Source organism: Argentina silus (genome assembly GCF_951799395.1).
Source record: "Argentina silus genome assembly, chromosome: 7".
NCBI classification, from domain to species: Eukaryota; Metazoa; Chordata; class Actinopteri; order Argentiniformes; family Argentinidae; genus Argentina; species Argentina silus.
Genome location: NC_139661.1, coordinates 1051220 through 1076626, shown reverse-complemented (window position 1 = coordinate 1076626; position 25407 = coordinate 1051220). Strand labels below are relative to the sequence as shown.

Sequence of the window (25407 nt, the reverse complement as noted above, 5' to 3'; positions counted from 1 at the left end):
CATCAGCTTCAACATTTTATTCAATAGATTAGGCTATTGGGACATTTCAAGAGTTTTGATTTTAGATTTTCCAAGAAATTGCTATTTGAATTGGCTTTTTATGTATATATATGCCCTTATGATTCGGAGTAAGACTACAAACAAACAGACACGTGAAAAAAGCAACTGAATAGTCAGAGATTACCTTTGGAAAGCATGCAATTAACTAAATAGAATTCTCAGAATTATCATCTGTTTGTGAGGTGTAAACGACAACGCGTAATTGAATGTTCAAATGAATGCTCGCCAAAGATTTGTAGTTGATTGCTTTAGTTCAGGAGTGCCCAACCAGTCGATCGCGGTCTACTGGTAGACCGCGGACTGATCCCAAGTCGATAGCGAGGGGTGTAGGAAAAAAAGAAAAAAAAAAAAGTTTTTTTTATGTGTAACTGTATGTTTTGTTTTGTTGTAGTGTTAGAAATTATTTTTATAAAAACAGTTGCATCATAATGCTCAATAGCAGACGAGTAAATAAAGCTATTCAGTTCTTTATTTAGGGTGATTAAATTTACTAATTGTATTTGATATTCCATATGCAAATCAATTGAATTTATATGTTTTTTAATCATCTGAAATTTACTAATGTGATGGCCTGTTGAGATGAATCAAGCATTAAATGAGATGAATCAAGCATTAGTTCCATGGTACTTGGATTAATACATGAAGAGGTAAGGGTCAGGTCATCAAGATAGATGCTGCAACACACACATAACATAAGAATGATGTAATGGAAAAATACTAGGGTAGGAAAGAACAAATCAGAGTAGGTGTATGTTTTCTTCAGCAGGTCAACTCGTTCCCCAGAGGGAACGGACCGGCGATATCTCTACCTGGAACGGATCGAGTGTCAGGGGCTGGGACCAGGACCAGGACCAGCCTAAAGCACCAACGAGAGGAGAGCCAAGTCTAAACCGCGGCTCCTCCCCAACCAAATAGCCAATCACAATCATTCTGTTTACTGTAAAATGCCTTGTTTGACTGTTTGAATGCATCCATTTTTGGAAGGTTGGTTACAGATTAACAGCTTGCTGACTGTGATTTTCTTCGCCAAAGGTGGTCCTTGTACAAGTCTAGAATTTTGACATATAAATAAATAGCTAAAATTAAGAAGTAGTTTGTCTTCTCCTTCAAATAAAGAACACGTTTTCCCACAAATTTGGTGACGTCCCGACGTGATTTGAAGAGAAGAAATTGGACCGAATTGAACCGACGGCGAAGTCCGGGAGACGGAAGCCAGACGGAGTTGTTTTCTTGTAACCCCTCAACACTCACAGAGGCGCCAAAAACAAAAAGGTAAGCAGAAACCTGTTGTTATAAACCGAATTCTGCATAGTTAACTTTGAATACTGTAGACTGTGAGTGTGGAGGAGGTAAGAGTAAACCAACTACCAAATTTACAAATCTATGTATACGTAATGAAACCGTTAATGAAAATTTAACAATCAAAGTAATATATGTCAGAATTCTATTGTTCAGGGTTAAAGTCCCTGTACATTTTTTGTTTTAGGTTCAAGTCCTTTCAGGTTAAAGTCCTGATAAATGGGTTAGAGGCCCTCAGGGTTAAAGTCCCTGTAAATTTTTTGTTTTAGGTTCAAGTCCTTTCAGGTTAAAGTCCTGATAAATGGGTTAGAGGCCCTCAGGGTTAAAGTCCCTGTAAATTTTTTGTTTTAGGTTCAAGTCCTTTCAGGTTAAAGTCCTGATAAATGGGTTAGAGGCCCTCAGGGTTAAAGTCCCTGTAAATTTTTTGTTTTAGGTTCAAGTCCTTTCAGGTTAAAGTCCTGATAAATGGGTTAGAGGCCCTCAGGGTTAAAGTCCCTGTAAATTTTTTGTTTTAGGTTCAAGTCCTTTCAGGTTAAAGTCCTGATAAATGGGTTAGAGGCCCTCAGGGTTAAAGTCCCTGTAAATTTTTTGTTTTAGGTTCAAGTCCTTTCAGGTTAAAGTCCTGATAAATGGGTTAGAGGCCCTCAGGGTTAAAGTCCCTGTAAATTTTTTGTTTTAGGTTCAAGTCCTTTCAGGTTAAAGTCCTGATAAATGGGTTAGAGGCCCTCAGGGTTAAAGTCCCTGTAAATCTTTTGTTTTAGGTTCAAGTCCTTTCAGGTTAAAGTCCTGATAAATGGGTTGGAGGCCCTCAGGGTTAAAGTCCCTGTAAATTCTATTGTTCTGGGTTGGAGGCCCTCAGGGTTAGAGTCCCTGTAAATTCTATTGTTCTGGGTTGGAGGCCCTCAGGGTTAGAGTCCCTGTAAATTCTATTGTTCTGGGTTGGAGGCCCTCAGGGTTAGAGTCCCTGTAAATTCTATTGTTCTGGGTTGGAGGCCCTCAGGGTTAGAGTCCCTGTAAATTCTATTGTTCTGGGTTGGAGGCCCTCAGGGTTAGAGTCCCTGTAAATTCTATTGTTCTGGGTTGGAGGCCCTCAGGGTTAAAGTCCCTGTAAATTCTATTGTTCTGGGTTAGAGGCCCTCAGGGTTAAAGTCCCTGTAAATTTTTTGTTTTGGGTTAAAGTCCCATTCAGGTTAAAGTCCTGATAAATTATATTGTTTTATCAGGACTTGTGTGTTAGAGTTAATCTTGTTGTGAGTGGAGAGCGTATGGGACCAGGTTGTGTGAGTAAGTAAAGCATTGAAGCTGAGGGAGGTGAGAGCGTTTGGAGAGTAATTGTGTTTGAAAGTAAAAGAAAGTGACATACTGATGAAAACATGTTGGTGTAAACTGTTATAAAAATTGTGCGAGCGTTCGCTCTACTGTTGTTGTGGTTGTTCAGTAAGTGGGAGGCCGGCCCCACCCTGAAAAGTTTTCTTTGTCTCGTTACTTCCTTAAAGCAGAGCAACTAGTGTTTTGGCTTCATCTAGTGTTCAAGTTCAGCTTTATTGATTAGCTCCATTTAATGTTCATGTTTAGCAATTATTGATTAGCTCCAACTAGTGTTCATGTTCAGTAATTAATGATTAAGCTCCATTTAATGTTTATGTTCAGCAATTACTGATTAGCTCCATATAGTGTTCAAGTTTTGGAACTACTGCTTGACCCCATCTATACAGGCCGCTGATTGACACTAATTTGATTAAAATCAAAATTCATCCACACATGACCAGCATGGTGGAAAACTATATGACAGAATGTGACACATGCAATGACCACGACCCAAAGATGGTCTACAAGTGTCCCATGGGAAAGTTCCCAGTACCAGACGCACCATTCAAGGACATCAGATATGGGTGCAGACAACAGAGTGAAAGGCTACAGATACCTACTGGTAATGGTGGATAGGCTCACTAAGTGGGTGGAAGCCACTCCCTGTAAAAAAGAGACAGCCAGCACTGAAGTAAAATGGCTAAGGAATGAACTCATTCCCAACCAGTATGCCACGACACAAGATTAACATTGGCTAGATGCACTTCCCCTAGCACTGATGTTAATGAGGAACTCATCAAACAGCAAAACACATCTAACGCCCCATGAGTTGTTGACAGGTCGCTCAAATGCCAGGTCCTCCAAGACATGGAGGCCACCTGCCGTCCTTAGACATTTGGCACATAAATTGCAATGACTACATGAATGCATTGACTAACTTGTCTCGAGTTTTGTCTAACCAGGTACGGCAGGTGGAGGCAGAGCCTGAGACCGCAACACCCAAGACTCCTGTGGTAAAGGTTTAGTTCACACCTTAAGGGGTGTGAAAGGAGGGTTTTGTTGAGAATTTTTTATAAAAAACAGTTTATTTTTGGTTCACACCTTAAAAGGTGTGAAAGGAGGGTTTTGTTAGAAATTATTTTTATAAAAACAGTTGCATCATAATGCTCAATAGCAGACGAGTAAATAAAGCTATTCAGTTCTTTATTTAGGGTGATTAAATTTACTAATTGTATTTGATATTCCATATGCAAATCAATTGAATTTATATGTTTTTTAATCATCTGAAATTTACTAATGTGATGGCCTGTTGAGATGAATCAAGCATTAAATGAGATGAATCAAGCATTAGTTCCATGGTACTTGGATTAATACATGAAGAGGTAAGGGTCAGGTCATCAAGATAGATGCTGCAACACACACATAACATAAGAATGATGTAATGGAAAAATACTAGGGTAGGAAAGAACAAATCAGAGTAGGTGTATGTTTTCTTCAGCAGGTCAACTCGTTCCCCAGAGGGAACGGACCGGCGATATCTCTACCTGGAACGGATCGAGTGTCAGGGGCTGGGACCAGGACCAGGACCAGCCTAAAGCACCAACGAGAGGAGAGCCAAGTCTAAACCGCGGCTCCTCCCCAACCAAATAGCCAATCACAATCATTCTGTTTACTGTAAAATGCCTTGTTTGACTGTTTGAATGCATCCATTTTTGGAAGGTTGGTTACAGATTAACAGCTTGCTGACTGTGATTTTCTTCGCCAAAGGTGGTCCTTGTACAAGTCTAGAATTTTGACATATAAATAAATAGCTAAAATTAAGAAGTAGTTTGTCTTCTCCTTCAAATAAAGAACACGTTTTCCCACAGTAGTTATGCGTTGTTGGATATGTTTTGTTTTGTGGGTGTGTGTGTGTTATATTTTGTATTAAATGTACACTACAGCCTATCATGAGTGCCTGCGCACCCTATCAGTCTCTTAAACACGTCCACAAAAAAAGTATTAAAAAAATGAAAAAAGTAGGTCACGTTTAACCTACTGTAGCGCGTGACATGCATGATAGTAAGTTGACAGCTGTCAACAGTAGCTAGCAGCTAGCGATCAGAGCGGTTACGTGTCTGAGGTAAAACTTTAACATGTCTGAGGTAAAACGAGCCAAGACCTACCATTTTCACCCTGAATGGGAGGAAGATTATTTTTTTGTTTATTCTCATTCAAAGCCTGTTTGTTTGATCTGCAATGCAACGGTGGCGTTGGCAAAGAAAGGGAATCTGGAGCGGCATTTTAAAACGGTACACGGGAGCTACGAGAGGGATTTCCCTGCAAAAACGCCTTTACGCGCCACAAAAGTGCGGGATTTGAAAGCAGAGCTAGCAGCACGGCAGTCAATCTTCACCAAAGGCCGCAACTATTGCTTCCTATCGCGTCAGTCACGTCCTTGCTAAACACAAGAAGCCATTCAAAGACGGCGATATTGTGAAGGAAGCCTTTCTCGAGGCAGCGGATAGCCTTTTTGCCGACTTTAAAAATAAAACAGAGATCGTGAAGGCCATTAAAGAAGTGCAACTCTCCCGCAATACGACTACAAGGCGATGTGAGGGAATGGCTGTGGACGTGGAGGAGCAACTGAGGAAGGATATTGACGCGTGAGTGCTTTTCCCTCCAATTTGACGAGTCGACTGATATGGTGGATGTGGCACAATTGTGTTTTCATCAGGATGGTTTTTGAAGACATGAGCGCCAAGGAAGAGCTACTCACCATTTTGCCATTAAAAGGACACACCAGAGGTGAGGATATGTTTAATGCTTTCATGGGATTTGTTAGCGAGACAAAACTGCCGCTCTTCAAGCTGATCTCCATCACAACTGATGGGGCGCCTGCTATGATGGGCCGCACCAGTGGGTTCATTGCACTGTGCAAAGAAAGTGAATCTTTCCCAGATATCCTGAATTATCATTGTATAATTCACCAGCAAGCGTTGTGTGGAAAGATTTCAAATATGAAAGAAGTGATGGATATTGCAATGAAGATTGTGTGTTGAGTTCGGGCCAGGAGTCTGCAGAGAAGGCTTTTCCGTGCTCACTTGGAGGAGAATGATGCTGAGCACAGACCTGCTGCTTCACACGGATGTTAGGTGGTTAAGCAGAGGTAAATTTTTGGCCAGATTTACGGAGCTGTTGCCTGAAATCAAGGACTTCCTGAAGCTTTCAAAACATGTGGATTACCATACAAAGCTAGAGGACCACCAGTGGCTTTTAGATTTATCTTTCCTCACTGATCTCACTGGCGAGCTCAATGAATTGAATTTAGAGCTGCAGGGTAAGGATAAAGATGTAGTCAACATGATGAGTTCAGTGAACACGTTTAAAAGCAAGCTACAGCTGATGTCAAGCAGGCTGCAGCGTGGTAACCTGCGCAACTTCCCTCACATGCAAGCAGAACTACAACGTCAAGGTAAAGGTGTGACACAGCTTGACAGTGCACGTTATGAGGAGCATGTTCAGAGCATCTCGTCAGAGTTTGAGAGGCGTTTTACTGACTTTGCATCCATCGAGCCTGTAGCCAGCTATATGTGTTATCCATTTGGTGCAAGTATTGATGTTGGTGACATTGCCGACAAAGTCAAATCACTTTTCGACTTGGAAAGCTCCACTCTTGAGGATGAGATTTTGACATTGCAAAATTACATTGAGATCAAAGCCAGATCAACATCCGCTCAACCTGGAGAGCATGTAGTGTTCTGGTGGAGGAGAAGTATCCCAATCTCAGAAGATGTGCCTTGAACCTGACAGCTCTTTTTGGATCAACTTATTTGTGCGAGTCTGCTTTCTCGCACATGAAAATCATGAAGTCCAAGTACAGATCAACAATGACTGATGACCACCTTGCAGCCTGCCTACGCCTTGCAACCAGCTCCTACACTCCTGACTACGAGAAGCTAGCCTCCTCCTCCCAGTGCCAGGTCTCCCACTAAGGTAGGAAGTGATTTCCTTTTTTCAAACTCAGAGTGTTACGTTCCCACTCCTACATGTGTGTGTATCCTTGTTGTGTTTTGTGTTTCCTTCTGTTTTTCCCTTACCCTGTCACTCTACATTCAGGTGTCCGTCAGCAATTGGCCATTCGTCCCCATCACTCATCACTGTTCCTGACCAATCAGAGGGCTGTCCGTGTCATTTAAAAGCTCCGCTGGACTTCCCCTCGGGAGTCAACCCATTTTCACCGTAGTCTTGTGTTTGCTGTCGACTCGCTGTTGCCTGGTTGATCGAAACCTCCGACGTACTTGTTTACATCTAGTTTTCTTTTGTTATATATTACGTCATTGTTTACTTATTGTTTTTCTCATAATTTGTCTGTCTGTTAATTGTACGCCATAGGGGTAAGGTGAATAGGTAAGAGACCCATGGGTTTACATTTCCAACACGTAGGCTCACCTCTGTTACAATTCACCAGGTTAGGAGTGGGTGCCGCCCCATGTATGTTCTAGTCTAGTGTAGCATAGCACTTTAGCATAGCCCTGATAGTATAGCTTACTATTGCACTAGTTTAGGACATCACTTTTGTTTATGATTTCTTTGCTTTGGCACCGCTCGTAGTTCCCTTTTCTCCTTGGCGTGTGTCTTGTGTTGTGTTTTCCCTGAGGAAATAAATAACTGTACATAGTTGAATTGTGGTTTGTGGTTGTTTAATTCCTACAATAAGTCTGATGTACTACCTTTTTGTTGCGACTCCTCTACCGCCCCTAGATGTAGACGAGTTTTCATCTGGAGTCGTAACACAGAGATCTACCTGTTTTGTATCTGGTTTATTTTTCTGTTTGGTTCATATTAAGGTCAGTTATGGCTATTGCTCATCATGCAGATTGGCGTGTGTGTGTGAGAGATAGAGCGGGTTTGTGCTACAGCACACTGTGCAAACTGGCAACTGTGTGAGAGGAATTTGTCTGTGTGTGTGTGTTTGAGAGAGGGAGGGTTTGTGATGTGATGTCTAGTGGTTGTGTGACAACAAGAAAAAGTGTTGTGAGGTTAGTTACTGCAGGCTGGAAACGATGTGTGTGGGTTTGCGATGTTGACACTGGACTAGTAGATCTCGGGAGGTTGGTGACTTGAAAAGTAGATCTTGGGTCAAAAAAGGTTGGGCACTCCTGCTTTAGTTGCAGTTGAGAGTTATAGGCCCTAGTGGAAATGGGCCTTGAGTCAGACGATACCATTAGTTTCACATACTCAGTGCTCCCTGTTCTTTCATTAGACTGGCAATTTACAAGAAATGAACAAGGGGATACAAATATCTTTTTGTGCTGCTCAGAGCCTATGGCTTGCACTTTTGGCTTCCTGTTCTGCTTAGATGTTGTGTTTTTATTCTTGTGCTTGAGTTGTAAATTGGAAACCTCATCTGCCTTATTCAAGAGGTTGTTGAACTATCTCTGAATTTCATCAAAATAGATGACCTACCAACTCATCACAATTAATGCTTTTTAGCGGTTTCACCTGAGGCAATTCCCCCAAAGTGTCTCTGTACTTTGTAAATGACTATGATATTGCAGGGATACTACCATTTGGTGGCATGTTGCGACCATTTGACTTTGCTGTGCGAATGTGTTGGTCGCACTGGGTACGAGCTGCAAAAAGTGCTGCTGAGAGTTCTCATTAACCTGTTTTTATAACACAGCATGTTTAATATTCATTCAGCCCTCTCGTTGTCATTTCATATGACTGATGCTCCATGTGAAATTATACATTCACTATTACAACTATTGTTGTAGTGTGAACGCTGTAGTTAACTTGCATTAGAGCGATTTATTTTAATTTTATAATTATTGTTATTGGCCTTATTGTTAAGTTAATGTTTAGAAAGGTAATTTTGTGTAATTTAGTGATACCTATTGAGCTGTAACATTAGTCTCTAAATTACACTGTGACCTCTCTCTCCCTACTGAGACTGGATATTAGCCAGAGACAAATTGCCTCATTTATGCTGCAGTTTGAATGCTTTAAAGTTGCGTCCTATAGGACCTACTACGTATGATGACAGATCTGCCATGAGTTGATGAGGAGTGATGTAAAGACTTGACAAACAGAGACTGGACGGGATAGGGATAAAGAATAAACTTAATACGGTTATGGACATGATAAAGCGGACTTTACATGCTAGAGGTCACATGACCTACTAACGCAAGTTACGTTATATCTGACTCCAAAATATATAAATGTTTAGACTGGAGCCCTGTATTATATTAATCTGTCCTTAGTGACCATCCAATTCACAAGTCTGGATGTGCAGCAGCAGTATGTTTCTATCACCTTTTAGCCTAAAGCACTTACTGTCAGAAAACCATTCATTTTGCATCTAATGTCCTGAAATAGAAGGGTCATTAAAACAGCTGAGACAATGAAACTTACTGTACGGTAAAAACGTTCTCAAGCGGTCTTAAACGTCTCTTAAACATTCTTAGGCATTCCTAAGTAAAAAATTACTTACTTCTCATCTCGGCCTCGTAGCTGAGAGAGCTGGGTTTGTGAACGCGATACTGTTTGAGCAGCTTCTTATCCCAGGCACCACAGTTCAATGGGTTCCCCAGACGCAAGAACTCCCTGAGGAAAGAACACATGCATGGTCATTCACAATGCCTCACCATCGTATATGTGCATGGTTGTATGTACGGTGTGTGCGTGGTTGTGTGTAAAGTGTGTATGTACTGTGTGTGTGTGTGTGATACCAGACTATAATGGGTCATTGTTGCATTCAGTACAATACACTGATAATTTTTAAATTATCAAAGTTATTTTATTAAAAGTTAAGTTTATTTATTTATATCTCGTGCATTTCAGGTTGTATACAAGAGGGCACGGACGGAAGGAGGGTCATCGTGAGTGATAAAACAGAGGAAAGTTTAGGGGGGTGAAGACTTGCTGACAACTTCCGTTCCCACATTTTGCTTCCTTTGTCGGCAAAATTTAAATCGAGAGATGTGTTTCTGAGTTTCGAGATTATTAATATTCTAACGCTGACTACACAATCGCTCATCTCAGTATATGGGAGATACTAGCAAAATATGTGAAATTTCCATGCAGTTTTTGAAAGCCCAAAATGAATTGAAAATGTCTTCATGTTTTTGGTCAACAACATTTTTATGTATTTATGTAACCTTTATTTTACCAGGTAAGTTCACTGAGGACATATTCTCATTTGCAGTTGAAAGTGTCGGCTCTGACCTCTAAGAACATGCACCTTTAATTCAACATACTCTGCACAATATTTGTTGAAACTTATCTGCAGTGAAATTCAACAATACTAAAACCCAATAATGGTAGGAATAATTGGAGGAATTTCTTTTTAAATATTTAACCTTTATTTATCAAGTGAATTAACACAGACCAAAGTTTATTTTGCAGGTGCACCCTGTCCATATATAAATACAATTACAACCCTGCTGAATCATTTGAATGTTAGCTGGTCAAAGGTGATCAGTGTCTGGTTGACCAGCTAAATGTTGGCTAGTCAAACTGGTAATGAGGTTAAGCTGGTTGACCAGCTGAATGTTGGCTGGTCATGCTGGTAATGGTTGATGACAGTGATGTTGGATTTTATTATAAATTAATGCTAACCAGTAGAGAGGGTTGGCATAACGTAATATCATTCAATATAATTAGTTGTCCTCAAGGTATTAATGTCAGTCCATGAGAAAGCAAGTAATGATGATATTATACATCTATTATACACTATACATCTTATATACCGCTAGAAATAAGCATTATTTGCACTTTCAAAATGTATGTAAAATATCATTTTAAAAAATCATCATTTTGAAGTTGGGACTTTCATTTTCTTTGCAACCTACATTATCACTTATTATCATAATCAGTAACATGCACTAGTGACTGGCACCACAGCCAAGACATCTGGTGGCACTGTATAATATATCTATTCTGTCTATGGACAGCATGTTTGACTGATGGAAGTCCCACTCTAGCCAGAGCAGCTCGTCTCGTGCATTGTGCAAACAGAGTTAGTGGGAGGAGCCTCGCAGCTGAGGTCGCTCAATATTCCATCACAACCGACCGTTTTCTCAATTGATGAGATTTGTGTCTGACCGCTTAATTATAAAACAGTAATGGACATTTCATGCCTGGTAAGTTTTCATTTACCCTGACACAAATATCTTGTGTAATGAGTCTTCAGCTAGATATCCATCTGAATCAGATGGATATCTTTTTTTCTGCTAATGTAAGCTAGCTAGTTTCTCTGCCAAAATGTAGAATATTTACTAGCTAATACATACCGTAGCTAATACATACCGTAAGAATTAGTCACACTATAGGCCCCAATTAAAAAAATAAAAGGGCCACAATTTGCTTCCGCTGTGCACCACTAAAACCTTGTGCAAAGGCTGTTTTGGTAATTTGGTGTAAAGTGCATCTGCCACGACCAACACAAACTTTGCACAAATATAGGCAGTAAAGTGGAGTGTTAAGAGGGTTGTTAAGGGGAGTGGGACAATTATCCATTCCATGTTCAATAATTACCAATTGGCAAAAATAGACACTTATTTAATCATAACCGGCATAGCAGTTGTCGGGGAAAATCCCTCATACCAACAGTACATCCTCTACAACATATATGGAAGTAGGCCTAGCGTATACTCTCATTATGAAATGATGTACGCTATATTCCCTAAAACATAGAATGACCAATGTTGCATATGATCGCCTCCACGCTCTGTGCCAATTACTGATGAAATCATGCAACTGTGCATGTCTTTGATAGGGTATGAAATCAAATAGGAGAATATCTTAAACATTATATACTGTACAGATTACAGGAAAATATGCATAACTACTTCATAGAAAATATGTCTGGAGAGCCTTTATGCACAAACTAAAAAGATGGTTGTCATCCGGAAAGTTGTGAGGGGAGATAATATAAACAAGCATACAATAGGCATATGTAAGGCTACCCTCCATGCATGATAGCCCAACTGATCAATGGAACTCTGCGGTTCTCCCTCTCAGCTTCTCCCGACAAATCTCTGCTGTGATGCAAGTATACTCCAGTAATAACTAGTAATCATCAATGTTTTTAAAATGTGATTCTAGAGAGTTGTATCTCCAATGTTAACACATAATGTGTAACTCTATGGATGGTTGTATACTTGCTTTCATAATCTACAGTGCCCTCCATATGTTTTGGAAAGAGGAAGCATTTTCTTTTAGCTCTAGACTACAACAGTTTGGATTTGAAATCAAACAATTACTCTGGGGTCAGAGTAGAGATTCTCAGCTTTAATTCAATGTTTTTTTCTTTCAAATAGGTTTCACCATTTAGAAAGTACAATATTTTTAAAACATATTCCCCCTATTTCAGGGGTCCAAAAGTATTGGAAAAAGTCATATAATATCCAAATAAAGTACTCATGTTTAGTATTTGTTCAACAATCCTTTGCATGCTATAACTGCCTGAAGTCTGCAACCCCCATTGACCCCACCAGATGCTGGGTATATTCTCTGGTGATGCTCTGCCAGGCCTGTACTGCAGCTATCTTCAGTTGTTGCCTAAAATCTTAGCAGGAAATGAAATGAAATGTTCAATTGGATTTAAATCTGAAGATTGACTTTCTAAATGGTGAAACCAATCAAAAAAATACCCCTCATTGAATTAAAACTGAGAATCTCTACTTTGACCCCATAGTAATTGTAGTACAGTAGGTAGGGGTTTAATAGAAACAGAAATTTCACAGTGTGAAGTGCTGCCAAAAGCCACCACAAGGTGGTGACAAGAGCTGCGAAGGATGGGATATGCCTATTGCACTTGCAAACATCTATGTTTGTTTACATTTGTCAGGGCGCATTTCACAGCGCGCACAAACAATAACCACTATTAGATTATTTTCATCTTCTGGAAAGTGTTTTAGTCAATAATTTGTTATCACTAATGAGCTCACACATAATGTGATGAATTGTGAATTGTAATCAAATTGCAGTTTTACTGTAACACCATGTTTTGAAGCTAATAAACAGCATCAAGGACAGAAAAAGATGTGATGGGGCTACAGTGAGTGTCTAAACAAGCTGGTGACACCAATTCTGGTGACTTCAGCTGGGAGAATAACGTAGTGGTTAGTGTGAGTGAAAAGCATGATATGATCGGATCTCAGGTTTGACACAAGGCCTATAACCAGCTCTGATATATATTTATCAGTATGTCAATCCCAACTCATCCAATCATGCTCTGCAATCTACAGTATCTACACCACCTCGTATTTTGGCTATTTGTCCCGATTCCGCCACCCCACAGCACGCTCACAAAGCAAAAAGTGTTTAACACTCCCACTCCCACTCCCACTCCGCTCAAATACTTGGGGGAAGGGACGTACTGTAGAAAAACTATTTCATGAGAAGGAATAATACTACAAGTCATGCACTAGGGGTTAGCTGTAATCAGTAGTGGACCAGTCGATCTGTCAGTAATTTTTTGTGGCGACTGCTGGTGTGTTGGGCTGAATACATTTGTCAGATATCCAATACAGGCAAAATTTGAAAGATAAGATAATGTTAAGCTTTACAAGCTAGAACAAACTTTTTTAGCCTCCAGAGGCTATATGGCTCAAAACGCGCCGCAGTGCATACGCATATGGCGCAACAACCATTCTCTTTTCAAACATCCTTCACAGCTCTTATCACCACTTTAAAGTTAAGCTACTGTACAAACCTTTTAGCCTACCAAGGCAATGATACTATACAAAACGCAGCACGTTTGAAACAACTCATACAGCAAGCTACAGTACAGTAGTCTTGCAATGTTAACATATCCATCATGGTGGAAGGTGTGAACAAGAAACATGCACCACGCTAGGAGCATCCACCTCACTAGCATGTCTCTGTACTACAGAACGACTGTAACTCGGATTGGTACTAATACAAGGTTGTTTACAGACACACTATTTGGTCTGTCTGAAACGAGGAATCAGCTTATGGTGAAAGAGAATGGCCAGTTACCATTTAGGCCAGTATCATGTTGTCTCTGATATTGCCGGACAAGATGCCAGCTCCTCTTCCATTTGGATGTAGCCCATCCAATAAAGATTAATGTTGTCAATATTCTCCAGATTTTTCAAAGAGCAGTAGGATTCCAGCCAGGTATGCAAGTGCAATAGGTCGCTGAATGTTTCCATGCCACAGTTGGTATTGGCCCGGAGACGAAAGCATGCTTTCCTGAGCTCTGCAACCTGTCAATAAGCACTGCAAAATTCTCCTCAGCACCTCTGATTCATGCAGCTTAGTGTTGTTTCTGCCAACATGAATGACAACTGTGTGTCTTTCCTTATTGACTGTAAAGCCAAAAACAAGATACTGTCCCAGTGAGACTGGTGCTGATGCAGATAAACTGGCGCAGGAAAGTCTGAGGAGCTGCACACGCCTCCTCAATGATACGATGGGGCAAAACCATCTCACTGATACACACAGGCCTACACTACCACAAGAAAAGACCGGAAAAACATATACTTCTATAGATCTTCGTACGTAGCTATATCTATATTTAGCTGCTTTGCCATGCTTTACCTGTAGGCTAGATATATTTTTCACATGAACTAGGGTAGCGGGGGAAATGGTGTTAGAATGGAGTTAGGATGCACTTATCTGATCTATCAATGTGAAAGCCCTCTGTTTTTGGTCAACTCCATCCCAACAGTACATCTGACTGAAAATGAATTAAGTATGTGAAGTTAGGATCTGCTGGAGACAGAAGTGTGCAAATCAAGTCTGCCTAACATGATTTAGTATTCCGCCCTTAGTGAGCTTTACAGTAACTCATCAAGGTTACTGGTCATCTGACCAGGGGCTATTAACACAATAGATAGTATTGCATAGGAACTACTGTTTGTTGTTTTACTCCGATGGCATGCTTTTTCTGTAAATATTGTTTATTGTTTGTATTGTGCCTATATATATATATATATATATATATATATATATATATATATATATATATATATACACACACACACACACTGAGCTATTTTACACCTTATAGTCAGATGGTTCCTTACCCGGAGGCCAGGAGATACTGTACTCAGTGGTTCAGATTTATTTAAATAGCCACCACTAACTTCAGCTAACTTAAGCTACTGCTAACAAAACAACAATGGGAACTTTGCATTTAAGTGCTTTCAATGTTGACAGTGTGAGTGAGGGAGACTACTGGCTTGCCAAGCGCGTGACACGTTTCTATGGTGAGTGACAGAGAGGAGAGAAAGAGAGAGCGGCAAAGAGAGAAAGGGCAAGGGTGAGAGAGAGGCAGCAAGGGAGAGGGAGTAACAGAAAGAAGAGGAACAGAGAGAACAAGAAAAAAGATTTAAGGGGGGGGGGGGGGGGGTGAGAGCGGGGTTAAGTTAAAGAAAAAAGACTGACAAGAGATCAAGTAGGAGAGAGAGAAGGTTTTACATACATGTGTGTTGACAGGAGGTCTACAGCCTTATTTTCATATGAAAGGCACCAACCAAGGAAGACAAACTACTGCTATTCTCTAGTCCCCCAAGTCTCTACAACCTCCATCCAGTTGACGAGCCAAGCAGGGAACTTGCTAAAGTGGCCTGCTAAAAAATCATCTTGTCCCCTACACGAATAATCGTCAATTTTCTTATTGTGTACAAGCAAGCAAATTTAGCTGGAAAGTGAGCAATTTTTTTACCTGGTGACTGGTAAAAAAAACACAAACTGGCTACAGTGACCTCACCAACTTTATCATCCATAACAAAATTGAAAAAACAAACAGAAAATGAACAGATCTCTCTTCCTTACTCTTCCAGCGCAATGTTGTGTGTGTGCTTGTGTGAGTGAGCGCTCCAGCCTTTCCCCTCTCCCTTTCGTGCGCTCACAGCTGAGGAAAAAAGGCACATTCTCCCTCATCTGCCAGGTCAAAGTAGTGCCACACAAGGCTTAGACAAAGCTTTTGTTATAAAAAATAATAATAATAATGAAAAATAATTTTCCCTAATTAATTATGAGTCCAGATGTTCTCAAGTACATGTTCACACCCTTAGTCGTCAGGATAACGCATCAGAGGTTTAAGCCCCGGCAATAGGCTTTGTTTGCGCTGGTGAAATCACATTTATAATGAGGTCATCATTTTGGACCATCTGTAGGTAAATGGACTTGTATTGACATGCCACATCTGGTATGCAGGTACTCTCACCTAAAACAATGAGTGTATATGGTACAATCACTTGATTTTGTGGGACTTGTAAGTAGTACTTTTGATAAAGCGTGATTTTGATACAGCCTACTGAAGGGTTTGTGTGTGTGTGTGTGTGTGTGTGTGCGTGTGTGTATATAAGCCTTCTATATACCATTGATAACCTTCTCTCACCTGAGGGCCATGGGCTGCAGGGCTTGCGAGGCCAGCCTCTCAAACATCCTCTGCAGCGGTGGGTGGAGGGGGTGGTCCTCATTGCCCAGGGCCTGACTGCAACGCTGCAGCAGGCGAGAGTGCAGGCCCGCCTCACACAGAATCTGCTGATTCCTTTCTGAGTGCACCAGGAGCTGTAGAATGTTGGCTACGGCAAGCTGGAGGTCCAGAGCATGCTAGAGGATGAAGGATGAAGATGAAATTTGTTAAGTTTGGCCTTTGGCGAGTCAGATCATTGAGAAAGAGGTGACTGAGTAGGTGACCTCTTGCACATTAACATTGATGCACCTTGGTTGGACTGGCTTCAACTTGAAGTTATTTAAGTGATTTATAAACTTTTACCATACATTATGATGAAGCTACAGGGAAATAGTGGAGGTTGCACTGCAGGCTGCGCACCCATAGCCAAATCTCTGCTTTTGCCCTTCATACGAACTATATACCATTTCACCTAAATCTGAGTCGTGGCATTCTGTGTGGTGATTGTGAAAGAGGAGATGTTTAGGTAAACACCTAACCATTCACACCTCCTACAGCCCAGACAGAGGACACCGAAAAGTGGGGCGGTGTTTCCTGCATTTTGCTTACTTCTGGTTGGCTGTCAGAGCTGACGGATGCCAGCAGGTCCAGCATGGCCAGGCCAGCCCCCGGGTGGATGACAACACTGTCATCGGAGGAGGAGTACTGAGTGGGGTTGGCCAGGTGAAGCTTGAGGTCAGTCAGGGCTTTGACAGGTGCTGGAGGACCGGACGTTCCCTGGTAGCCATGTCTGAATGGTGAGAGGATCAAAACGGTCAATGATCAAGAGGAATAATTCAAGGTACAGGTTCAAGTACAGTATTCTCGAACGTTGTTCTACTCAGTGAACTGGGAATGTAAAGACTTTGGTTTGTCTATGGGTGGACGGAGGGAGGGAAAAGGGGTATTGAATAATTTGAGTTAATTCATCAGATCTAAAAAAGAGTGTCAACCGTGAGTTTGTGGGTTGGTAGTTTGGAAAGAGGTTTCGCAGGTTGGTTAACAGAGATGGGAAGAAAATCTACAGAACAACAAAAATGCAAACATTTCAAAGTAAAATCTATGTAGATATCGTAACTGGACTAACTTCTTAACCACCTGACCTGTCACATCATTAACATGTTATTCAAAGTTTATCCTCAAGGCACTTCTACAGTCCCCACAGTTTAACCTTCCCCAAACGCAGTGTACCCCGAGCAAAAGATTATCTATCTATTAAGAGGGTGCTACAGTGCACAGTGTAAGTAATGGGACAGTGAAGCAGACAGAAATCAAATTACTATGAGGTTAAAGTAGAGATTCTCAGCTTGATACTGATGGTGTATATATATATATATATATATATATATATATATATATATATATATACACACACACACACACACACACTCACAGGCCACTTTATTAGGTACACCTGTTCAACTGCTCGTTAACACAAATATCTAATCAGCCAATCACATGGCAGCAACTCAATGCATTTAGGCATGGAGACATGGTCAAGACGACCTGCTGAAGTTCAAACTGAGCATCAGAATGGGGAAGAAAGGTGATTTAAGTGACTGAACGTGGCATGGTTGTTGGTGCCAGACGGGCTGGTCTGAGTATTTCAGAAACTGCTGATCTACTGGGATTTTCACGCACAACCATCTCTAGGGTTTACAGAGAATGGTCCGAAAAAGAGAAAATATCCAGTGAGCGGCAGTTCTCTGGGCGAAAATGCCTTGTTGATGCCAGAGGTCAGAGGAGAATGGCCAGATTGGTTCGAGATGATAGAAAGGCAACAGTAACTCAAATAACCACTCGTTACAACCAAGGTATGCAGAAAACTATCTCTGAACGCACAACACGTCGAACCTTGAAGCAGATGGGCTCCAGCAGCAGAAGACCACACCGGGTGCCACTCCTGTCAGCTAAGAACAGGAAAGTGAGGCTACAATTCGCACGGGCTCACCAAAATTGGACAATAGAAGATTGCAAAAACGTTGCCTGGTCTGATGAGTCTCGATTTCTGCTGCGACATTCAGATGGTAGGGTCAGAATTTGGCATAAACAACATGAAAGCATGGATCCATCCTGCCTTGTATCAACAGTTCAAGCTGGTGGTGGTGGTGTAATGGTGTGGGGGATATTTTCTTGGCATACTTTGGGCCCCTTAGTACCAATTAAGCATTGTTTAAAGGCCACAGCCTACCTGAGTATTGTTGCTGACCATGTCCATCCCTATATGACCACAGTGTACCCATCTTCTGATGGCTACTTCCAGCAGGATAACGCGCCATGTCACAAAGCTCGCATCATCTCAAACTGGTTTCTTGAACATGACAATGAGTTCACTGTACTCCAATGGCCTCCACAGTCACCAGATCTCAATCCAATAGAGCAGCGTTTCCCAACCGCTGTGCCGCGGCACACTAGTGTGCCGTGAGAGATCGTTGGGTGTGCCGTGAGAAATTATCCAATTTCACTTTTTTTTAATTAACATTTATTAATTATTATCTGCAAATAATATGCCATTGTCGAGTGTCTGTGCTGTAATATAGTGACTGGCAGAGTAATGTAATATTCGTCCGGGTGGCAGCAGGTAGCTAATTGCCTCGTTCCTTCTTAGAGACAAGATAATTAGTGACGCATGCGACAGGTCGTGGTGACAGTGATGGAGAAGTTTTTAAAAAGGAAAAATGCAAACTCCGAACTGGGCCCTGGACAAGATTCTGACCCAGGTGAAGGCCCTAGTATGAGTGGTGGTAATAAGAACGCAAAGACGGTGAGCTTGAGGCAATACAGCGAAAGCTATCTTTCGTTCGGATTTACTTTCACCGGGGATGAGACGACACCGACTCCATTATGCTTGGTGTGTGGCGAGAAGCTGTTCAACAGCGCCATGGTGCCAAGCAAGCTTAAACGCCATCTCCAAACGAAAAACCCGTCGCTTCAAAACAAGCCGATGGACTATTTTGTTCGCCTGCGTGAAAACACAGAGAAACAGGCAACTTTTATGAGGAAAAACCACAAAGGTAAATGAGAAAGCACTCAAAGCTAGTTACCTAGTTGCTGAGCTAAATCAAAAAATTCCCACTCTGTGGCGGAGACATTAATACTACCTGCCTGCAAAGCCATTGTCAACGAGATGCTCGGCCCTGACGCGGTTAAAGACATAGCTAAAGTCCCGCTCTCAGATAACACAATTGCCAGGCGTATTGATGACATGTCTACAGACATCGAAAGTCATGTTTTGGGAAAGATACGCATCAGTAGGAAATTTGCGTTGCAACTTGATGAGTCTACGGATATTATTGTATCAGGCTACAGAGTGTCATTTTGTAACATTTTTGGTTGGTGGTGTGCCGCAAGATTCTTTCAATGTAAAAAATGTGCCGTGGCTCAAAAAAGGTTGAAAAATACTGCAATAGAGCACCTTTGGGATGTGGTGGAATGGGAGATTCGCATCATGGATGTGCAGTCAACAAATCTGCAGCGACTGCGTAATGCTATCATGTCAATATGGACCAAAATCTCTGAGGAATGTTTCCAGCACCTTGTTGAATCTATGCCACAAAGAATTAAGGCAGTTCTGAAGGCAAAAGGGGTTCCAACCCGGTACTAGCAAGGTGCACCTAATAAAGTGGCCGGTGAGTGTGTATGTATGTATATATATATATATATATATATATATGGTGAGTGTGTATGTATGTATATATATATAGTGTGTGTGTGTGTGTGTGTGTATATATATATAAATACATATATATATACACATACACACATATATATATATATATATATATATATATATATATATACAGTGGGGGAAATAATTATTTGATCCCCTGCTGATTTTGTTAGTTTGCCCGATTACAAAGAAATGAGCGGTCTATAATTTTTATGGTACTTTTAGTTTAACAAATAGAGACAGAATATCAACAAAGAAGTCCAGAAAAAACACGTTATATAAAGTTATTAATTAATTTGCATTTGATCGAAGGAAATAAGTATTTGATCCCCGACAAACCAACAAGAATTCTGGCTCATACAGACCGGTTATATTCCCATGAGGCACACAGATTAGTCCTGTCACTTTAGGAAAAGTACTCCTAATCTCTGCTTGTTATGGGTATAAAAGACACCTGTCAATAGAATCAATCTCTTCCATTCCAACCTCTCCACCACCATGGGCAAGACCAAAGAACATTCAAAGGACATCAGGGTAAGAGTTGAAGACCTGCACAAGGCTGGAATGGGCTACAAGACCATCAGCAAGAAGCTTGGTGAGAAGGAGATAAAGGTTGGTGCAATTATTAGAAAATGGAAGAAATACAAAATAACCATCAATCGCCCTCGGCCTGGAGCTCCATGCAAGATCTTGCCTCGTGGGGTAAGGATGATCATGAGAAGGGTGAGGGATCAGCCCAGAACTACACGGGAGGAGCTTGGTAATGATCTCAAGGCAACTGGGACCACAGTCACCAAGAAAACCATTGGTAACACACTACACCGTAACGGATTGAAATCCTGCAGTGCCCGCAAGGTCCCCCTGCTCAAGAAGGCACATGTACAGGCCCATCTGAAGTTTGCCAATGAACACCTAAATGATTCAGAGAAGGCTTGGGAGAAGGTGATGTGGTCAGATGAGACCAAAATTGAACTCTTTGGTATAAATTCGACTCTTTGTGTTTGGAGGGAGAGAAATGCTGAATGCTACAATCCCAAGAACACCATCCCCACCGTCAAACACGGAGGTGGAAACATTATGCTTTGGGGTTGTTTCTCTGCTAAGGGTACAGGACGACTTCACTGCATTGAGGGGCCAATGGACGGCCAGAGCACTGAGGATGGGTCGTGGATGGGTCTTCCAGCATGACAATGACCCAAAACATACAGCCAAGGCAACAAAGGAGTGGCTCAAGAAGAAGCACACTAAGGTCATGGAGTGGCCTAGCTAGTCTCCAGACCTTAATCCTATCGAAAATTTGTGGAGGGAGCTGAAGCTTCGAGTTGCCAAGCAAAAGCCTTGAAACCTTCAGGATTTGGAGAGGATCTGTAAAGAGGAGTGGACCAAAATCCCTCCTGAGATGTGTACAAACCTGGTGACCAACTATAAGAAACGTCTGACTTCTGTGCTTGCCAGCAAGGGTTTCTCCACCAAGTACTAAGTCATGTTTTGCTTGGGGATCAAATACTTATTTCCTTCGATCAAATACAAATGAATTTATAACTTTATATAATGTGTTTTTTCTGGACTTCTTTGTTGATATTCTGTCTCTATTACTAAAAGTACCATAAAAATTATAGACCGCTCATTTCTTTGTAATCGGGCAAACTAACAAAATCAGCAGGGGATCAAATAATTATTTCCCCCACTGTATATATATATATATATATATATACATACACACAGACACCATCAGTGTGTGTGTATATATTGGTTTCACCATTCAGAAATTACAACACTTTTTAGACATAGTCTAAAGGCCACCAAAAGTGATGGGATAGATTTATCAAATGTCCAAATTAAGCATTCATGTTTAACATTTGGTTGACAATCCTTTGTCTGCGACCCATTGACCCCATCAGACACTGGGTGTCTCCTCAGGTGATGCTCTGCCAGGCCTGTACTGCAGCCAATTTCAGTTGTTTGTTTTGAGGAAGTTAAAGCAAATTAAATGCAAGTTCAATAGGATTTAAGTCTGGAGATTGACTTGGCCAATCAACAACTTTCTACTTTTTGGCTTTGAAAAACTCCCTAGTTGCTATGGCAGTATGTTTTATATATACACTTCATTCTGCTGCTGCTGTCGGCAGTTACATCATCATTGACGACAAGTGAGACAGTTCCAGTGGAAGCCATACACCCCCCTCCACCACATTTCACAGATGAGGTGGTATGCTGTGGATATTGGGCAGTTCCTTATTTTCTCCACACTTGCAATCACTCTGGCACATGTTAATCTTTGTCTCATCTGTCCACAATACCTTTTTCCATAACTCTGCAAGCTCTTTGAGATATTTTTTAGCAAACCATAACCAGGCCGTCCTGTTTTTGTGGCTAACTCGTGGTTTGCACATTGCAGTGTAGCCTCTGTAGTTCTGGTGAAGTCTTCTGCAGATAGTAGTCTCTGACACATTCACGCCTACCTCCTGGAGAGTGTTCCTGATCTGTAGGACAGCCGTTTTGGGTCTTTTCTTAATCATGGTGAGCATTCTTCGGTCATCCACTGTAGAAATCCTCCTTGGCATACCAGGCCATTTGCAATTTCTGAGCTCATCAGTGCTTTTAATGATTTTCCAAATGATTTCGGTAGGTTGAAGGTTGTAGATTGTTTTGGCTATATTTCTGATAGATTTGTTTGCATATTTCAGCCTTATAATGGCTTCCCTGACTTTCATTGACGTCCTCATGTTGACAGACATGAATAAGCAGACTGCAAAGGCAAACACAAACTCTAGAATCAATACTAGACATTGAAAGCTCTCTAGTGACGTTAGTGAATGTAATGGAACCATATAAATACCATCAAAAAAAGGTGAGAATATCTACCTCCTAGTAATTATTTGATTTAAATTCCAACTTTTTGGAGTGTAGAGCCAAAAGAAGAGAAAATGTTTCACTGTCCCATTACTTACACAGTGCACTGTATGTCGTCCTTTTGGTGAGGGAGGATGGAACAACCAGAGCAAAAAGAAAGCAGCAGGACAGCCTAAACTCAAGCGATATTAAGCATTAAGCCATACAAACTTGATTTGAAAAGTTAGGCAATTCAGAAAATTGAGGCAAGCAAGCGGAAAAAAAGAAAAATACAAGAACAGCATCAAGTGTATTGAGTGTACGAATATCCAGCTTAGACGGATAAAGAAAAGAATGAAAAATATTATTTCAGTCTATTAAATACATTAACATTAATGAATTTGGGGAACCAAAGAAATCTTAGCTTAAGTTATTGGTGTTTTGGTTATGGGAAGGTGAGACAATTGTAATTACCTCATTATGCTATTTATAAGTCATATTTATCCAAATCCAGAGGTAGGCCTATATAGTATACATTATTTAAATTAAAATGCTGCTATTTAAACATATGCCATGTTTGACCTGAAACCTATAAAGCATATTCAATTGGAGCCAAATGATGAAATAAGTTGTACTTCTGTCTTTCCTAAAATATAACATTGCCGTTTTAAGACCTCAGTCAGACCTCAGTGAGCCAGTGTGTCTTTCTTGCATTGAACAGCACTAAACACAAGTGTAAGCTAGTTGACCTACAAAATATGAAATCTGTAGTTTTTGTTAATCAGGTCTTTCCTTATATAATCCAAATTCCTAACTTTGAATTCTTTCCCTTGCTCTGCTGACTCCTGCTCATCACCAGACTGAAGACATTAAGCGTTTTGCACCTGTTAAGTATACGCACAAACGGAACATGAAACTGTCTTTATTTGTCTATATCCTTCTCCTAACCTTTATCTTTACCCTTTTGTTCTGATTTTTAGATTTAATTTGCATTATGGTGCAAACGCTTAAAGAATCAGTCCCTGAATCAGCATTCCTCACCCTTCAGAGATCTCCTAACGTTGTGTTCACTTCTAGCATTGTTTACCCTTCCACAAAGTTTCTCCTTTCCTTGCTTTGGGAATATAGACAAGAGATCCACCCAAGCCCTCTATTCAAGCAATTACACAAAATAGCCACGTTGATGGGATGCAAATTACGGGCTGCTGCTTTCCCCCCCACAGAGCTTGGAGAAGTGAGAGGCTTAAAGGAAAGCGTCAGCAGAATTTGCGGAAGGGGAGTTTGCAGTTTGGTGCCTTCGGGGGATGAGGGGTTTGGCGGCTGGTAGGAGCATGACATAGCAGTAATAGTTGACATACAGTAAGAGGAGGATGTGAAGAGGACGAGAAGCATGACAAGAGGAGGAGTGGGGGACAAGGAGAGAAGTGCAGTGCAGTAGCTACCTCTTTCTGGCGAGCGCTGGCGTGCCCCAGGGGGAGGGCAGGGAGGTCTCGTGAGTCAGGCAGGGGGGCACCTGCTCCGCACGACTGCACGTGCACACACACACACACACACACACACACACACAAACACACACAGGGACAAATCAGGACGCACACACACACACACACGCAGACCGGACCAAACCCCCAAACACACAGCCAGGCAATGCCAAAGGTTTGAAGAGAAAGACAGAGAGAGAAAAGAGGAAGAGAATCTGTTAGTCAGAAGGCTGAAAGAAGAGGCTCAGAGCATAGCTAGCACTACCAACCGGCTACAGCTACAGCACATGCATGTGTGTCAGTTATAGTACGCCATGTCAGAATGTCATTGAGTGTGGGCTGCAATGCGAGTCTTAGCTAAAAAGCTGTTGTTTGTGTGTCTCTGAAAAGATGTATTGTGAGGAACTCTCTGCGACTGTGAACTATACTGCCAAGTGCTAATTCAAGTGTCATTGTGTGCTTGATTAGCATGGAAAACGTTAAAAAAAGCCTCCGAAACCACCATTGATTTCGGAATCGGGAGACCATCTCTCCCCCCTCCTATCCCTGTGTACATCACCAACTGACCTATCGAAAGAGTCGGTGGCCATCTTGTACAGGTAGATGAAGAGCTTGCTGCAGTGTTTGAGGGTGGGGCAGACGCTGTCTCCGGCACATCCCCCCGGGGCCGCCTCGTCCTCCAGCAGCCTCTGGAAGGGCTGGGCGTTGGAGGGGAACACCCCCGTCGGACCCACCTTCTTGGCCTCCGAGAAACACCCTAGCAACCTGGGGGGTCATCAAAGTTATTACCATGCTTTGCTTTGTTAGCTCTTTACATGGGTCTGTCGGTCAGATAGGTCATGTGATGAACGACAGTACCCATGAATGTCTGTGTGACGTACAGAGTTGGGTCTGAGTATAGTTATTGACATCTTTTGCAGAATCTTTTGCACAATCTAAGATGAACACCTTTGTTTATGATGCGTTTACTTTTCATAACAGCAAGAAACAAAACAACAATAAGTCAACATTTATAGACAATGTTCTCTACCGTACCTGACGGCGTCGGCCAGCTTCTCGTACTGGATCTCGGTGCGGAAGAAATGGGAGTTGGCGGGTTCGTAGCGCATAGCGGCCGTTAGCGTGCAGAAGACGGTGTGCAGCAACTCAAACACCTGGTTCTGGTTGGCCCGCTCCCAGCCATGGCGCGGCGGCTGGCACAAGGAGCGCTCCATTGCCACCAGCAGCGATGTGACATAGACGAAGCCGCCCACCTTACGGAAGACAGTGCGCGTACGATGACTCTCACGCAGCACTGCCAGCAGGGCCTGAGGGGAGGAGAGAGGGAGGAGAAGAGAGGA

General features: G+C 41.7%; 1 protein-coding gene across 1 annotated transcript in view; it reads right to left on the bottom strand.

Moving 5' to 3' along the window:
* wdfy3 (WD repeat and FYVE domain containing 3) overlaps window positions 1-25407 on the bottom strand; it is a 116525-nt gene that overhangs the window by 65843 nt on the left and 25275 nt on the right. Inside the window, exons 11-15 of the mRNA XM_083674199.1 lie at window positions 25103-25374; window positions 24635-24832; window positions 16655-16835; window positions 16028-16242; window positions 9143-9255 (exon numbers count right to left, since the gene is read on the bottom strand). Of these exons, the coding sequence (XP_083530325.1) occupies window positions 9143-9255; window positions 16028-16242; window positions 16655-16835; window positions 24635-24832; window positions 25103-25374 (979 nt within the window). The remainder of the gene's footprint in view (window positions 1-9142; window positions 9256-16027; window positions 16243-16654; window positions 16836-24634; window positions 24833-25102; window positions 25375-25407) is intronic.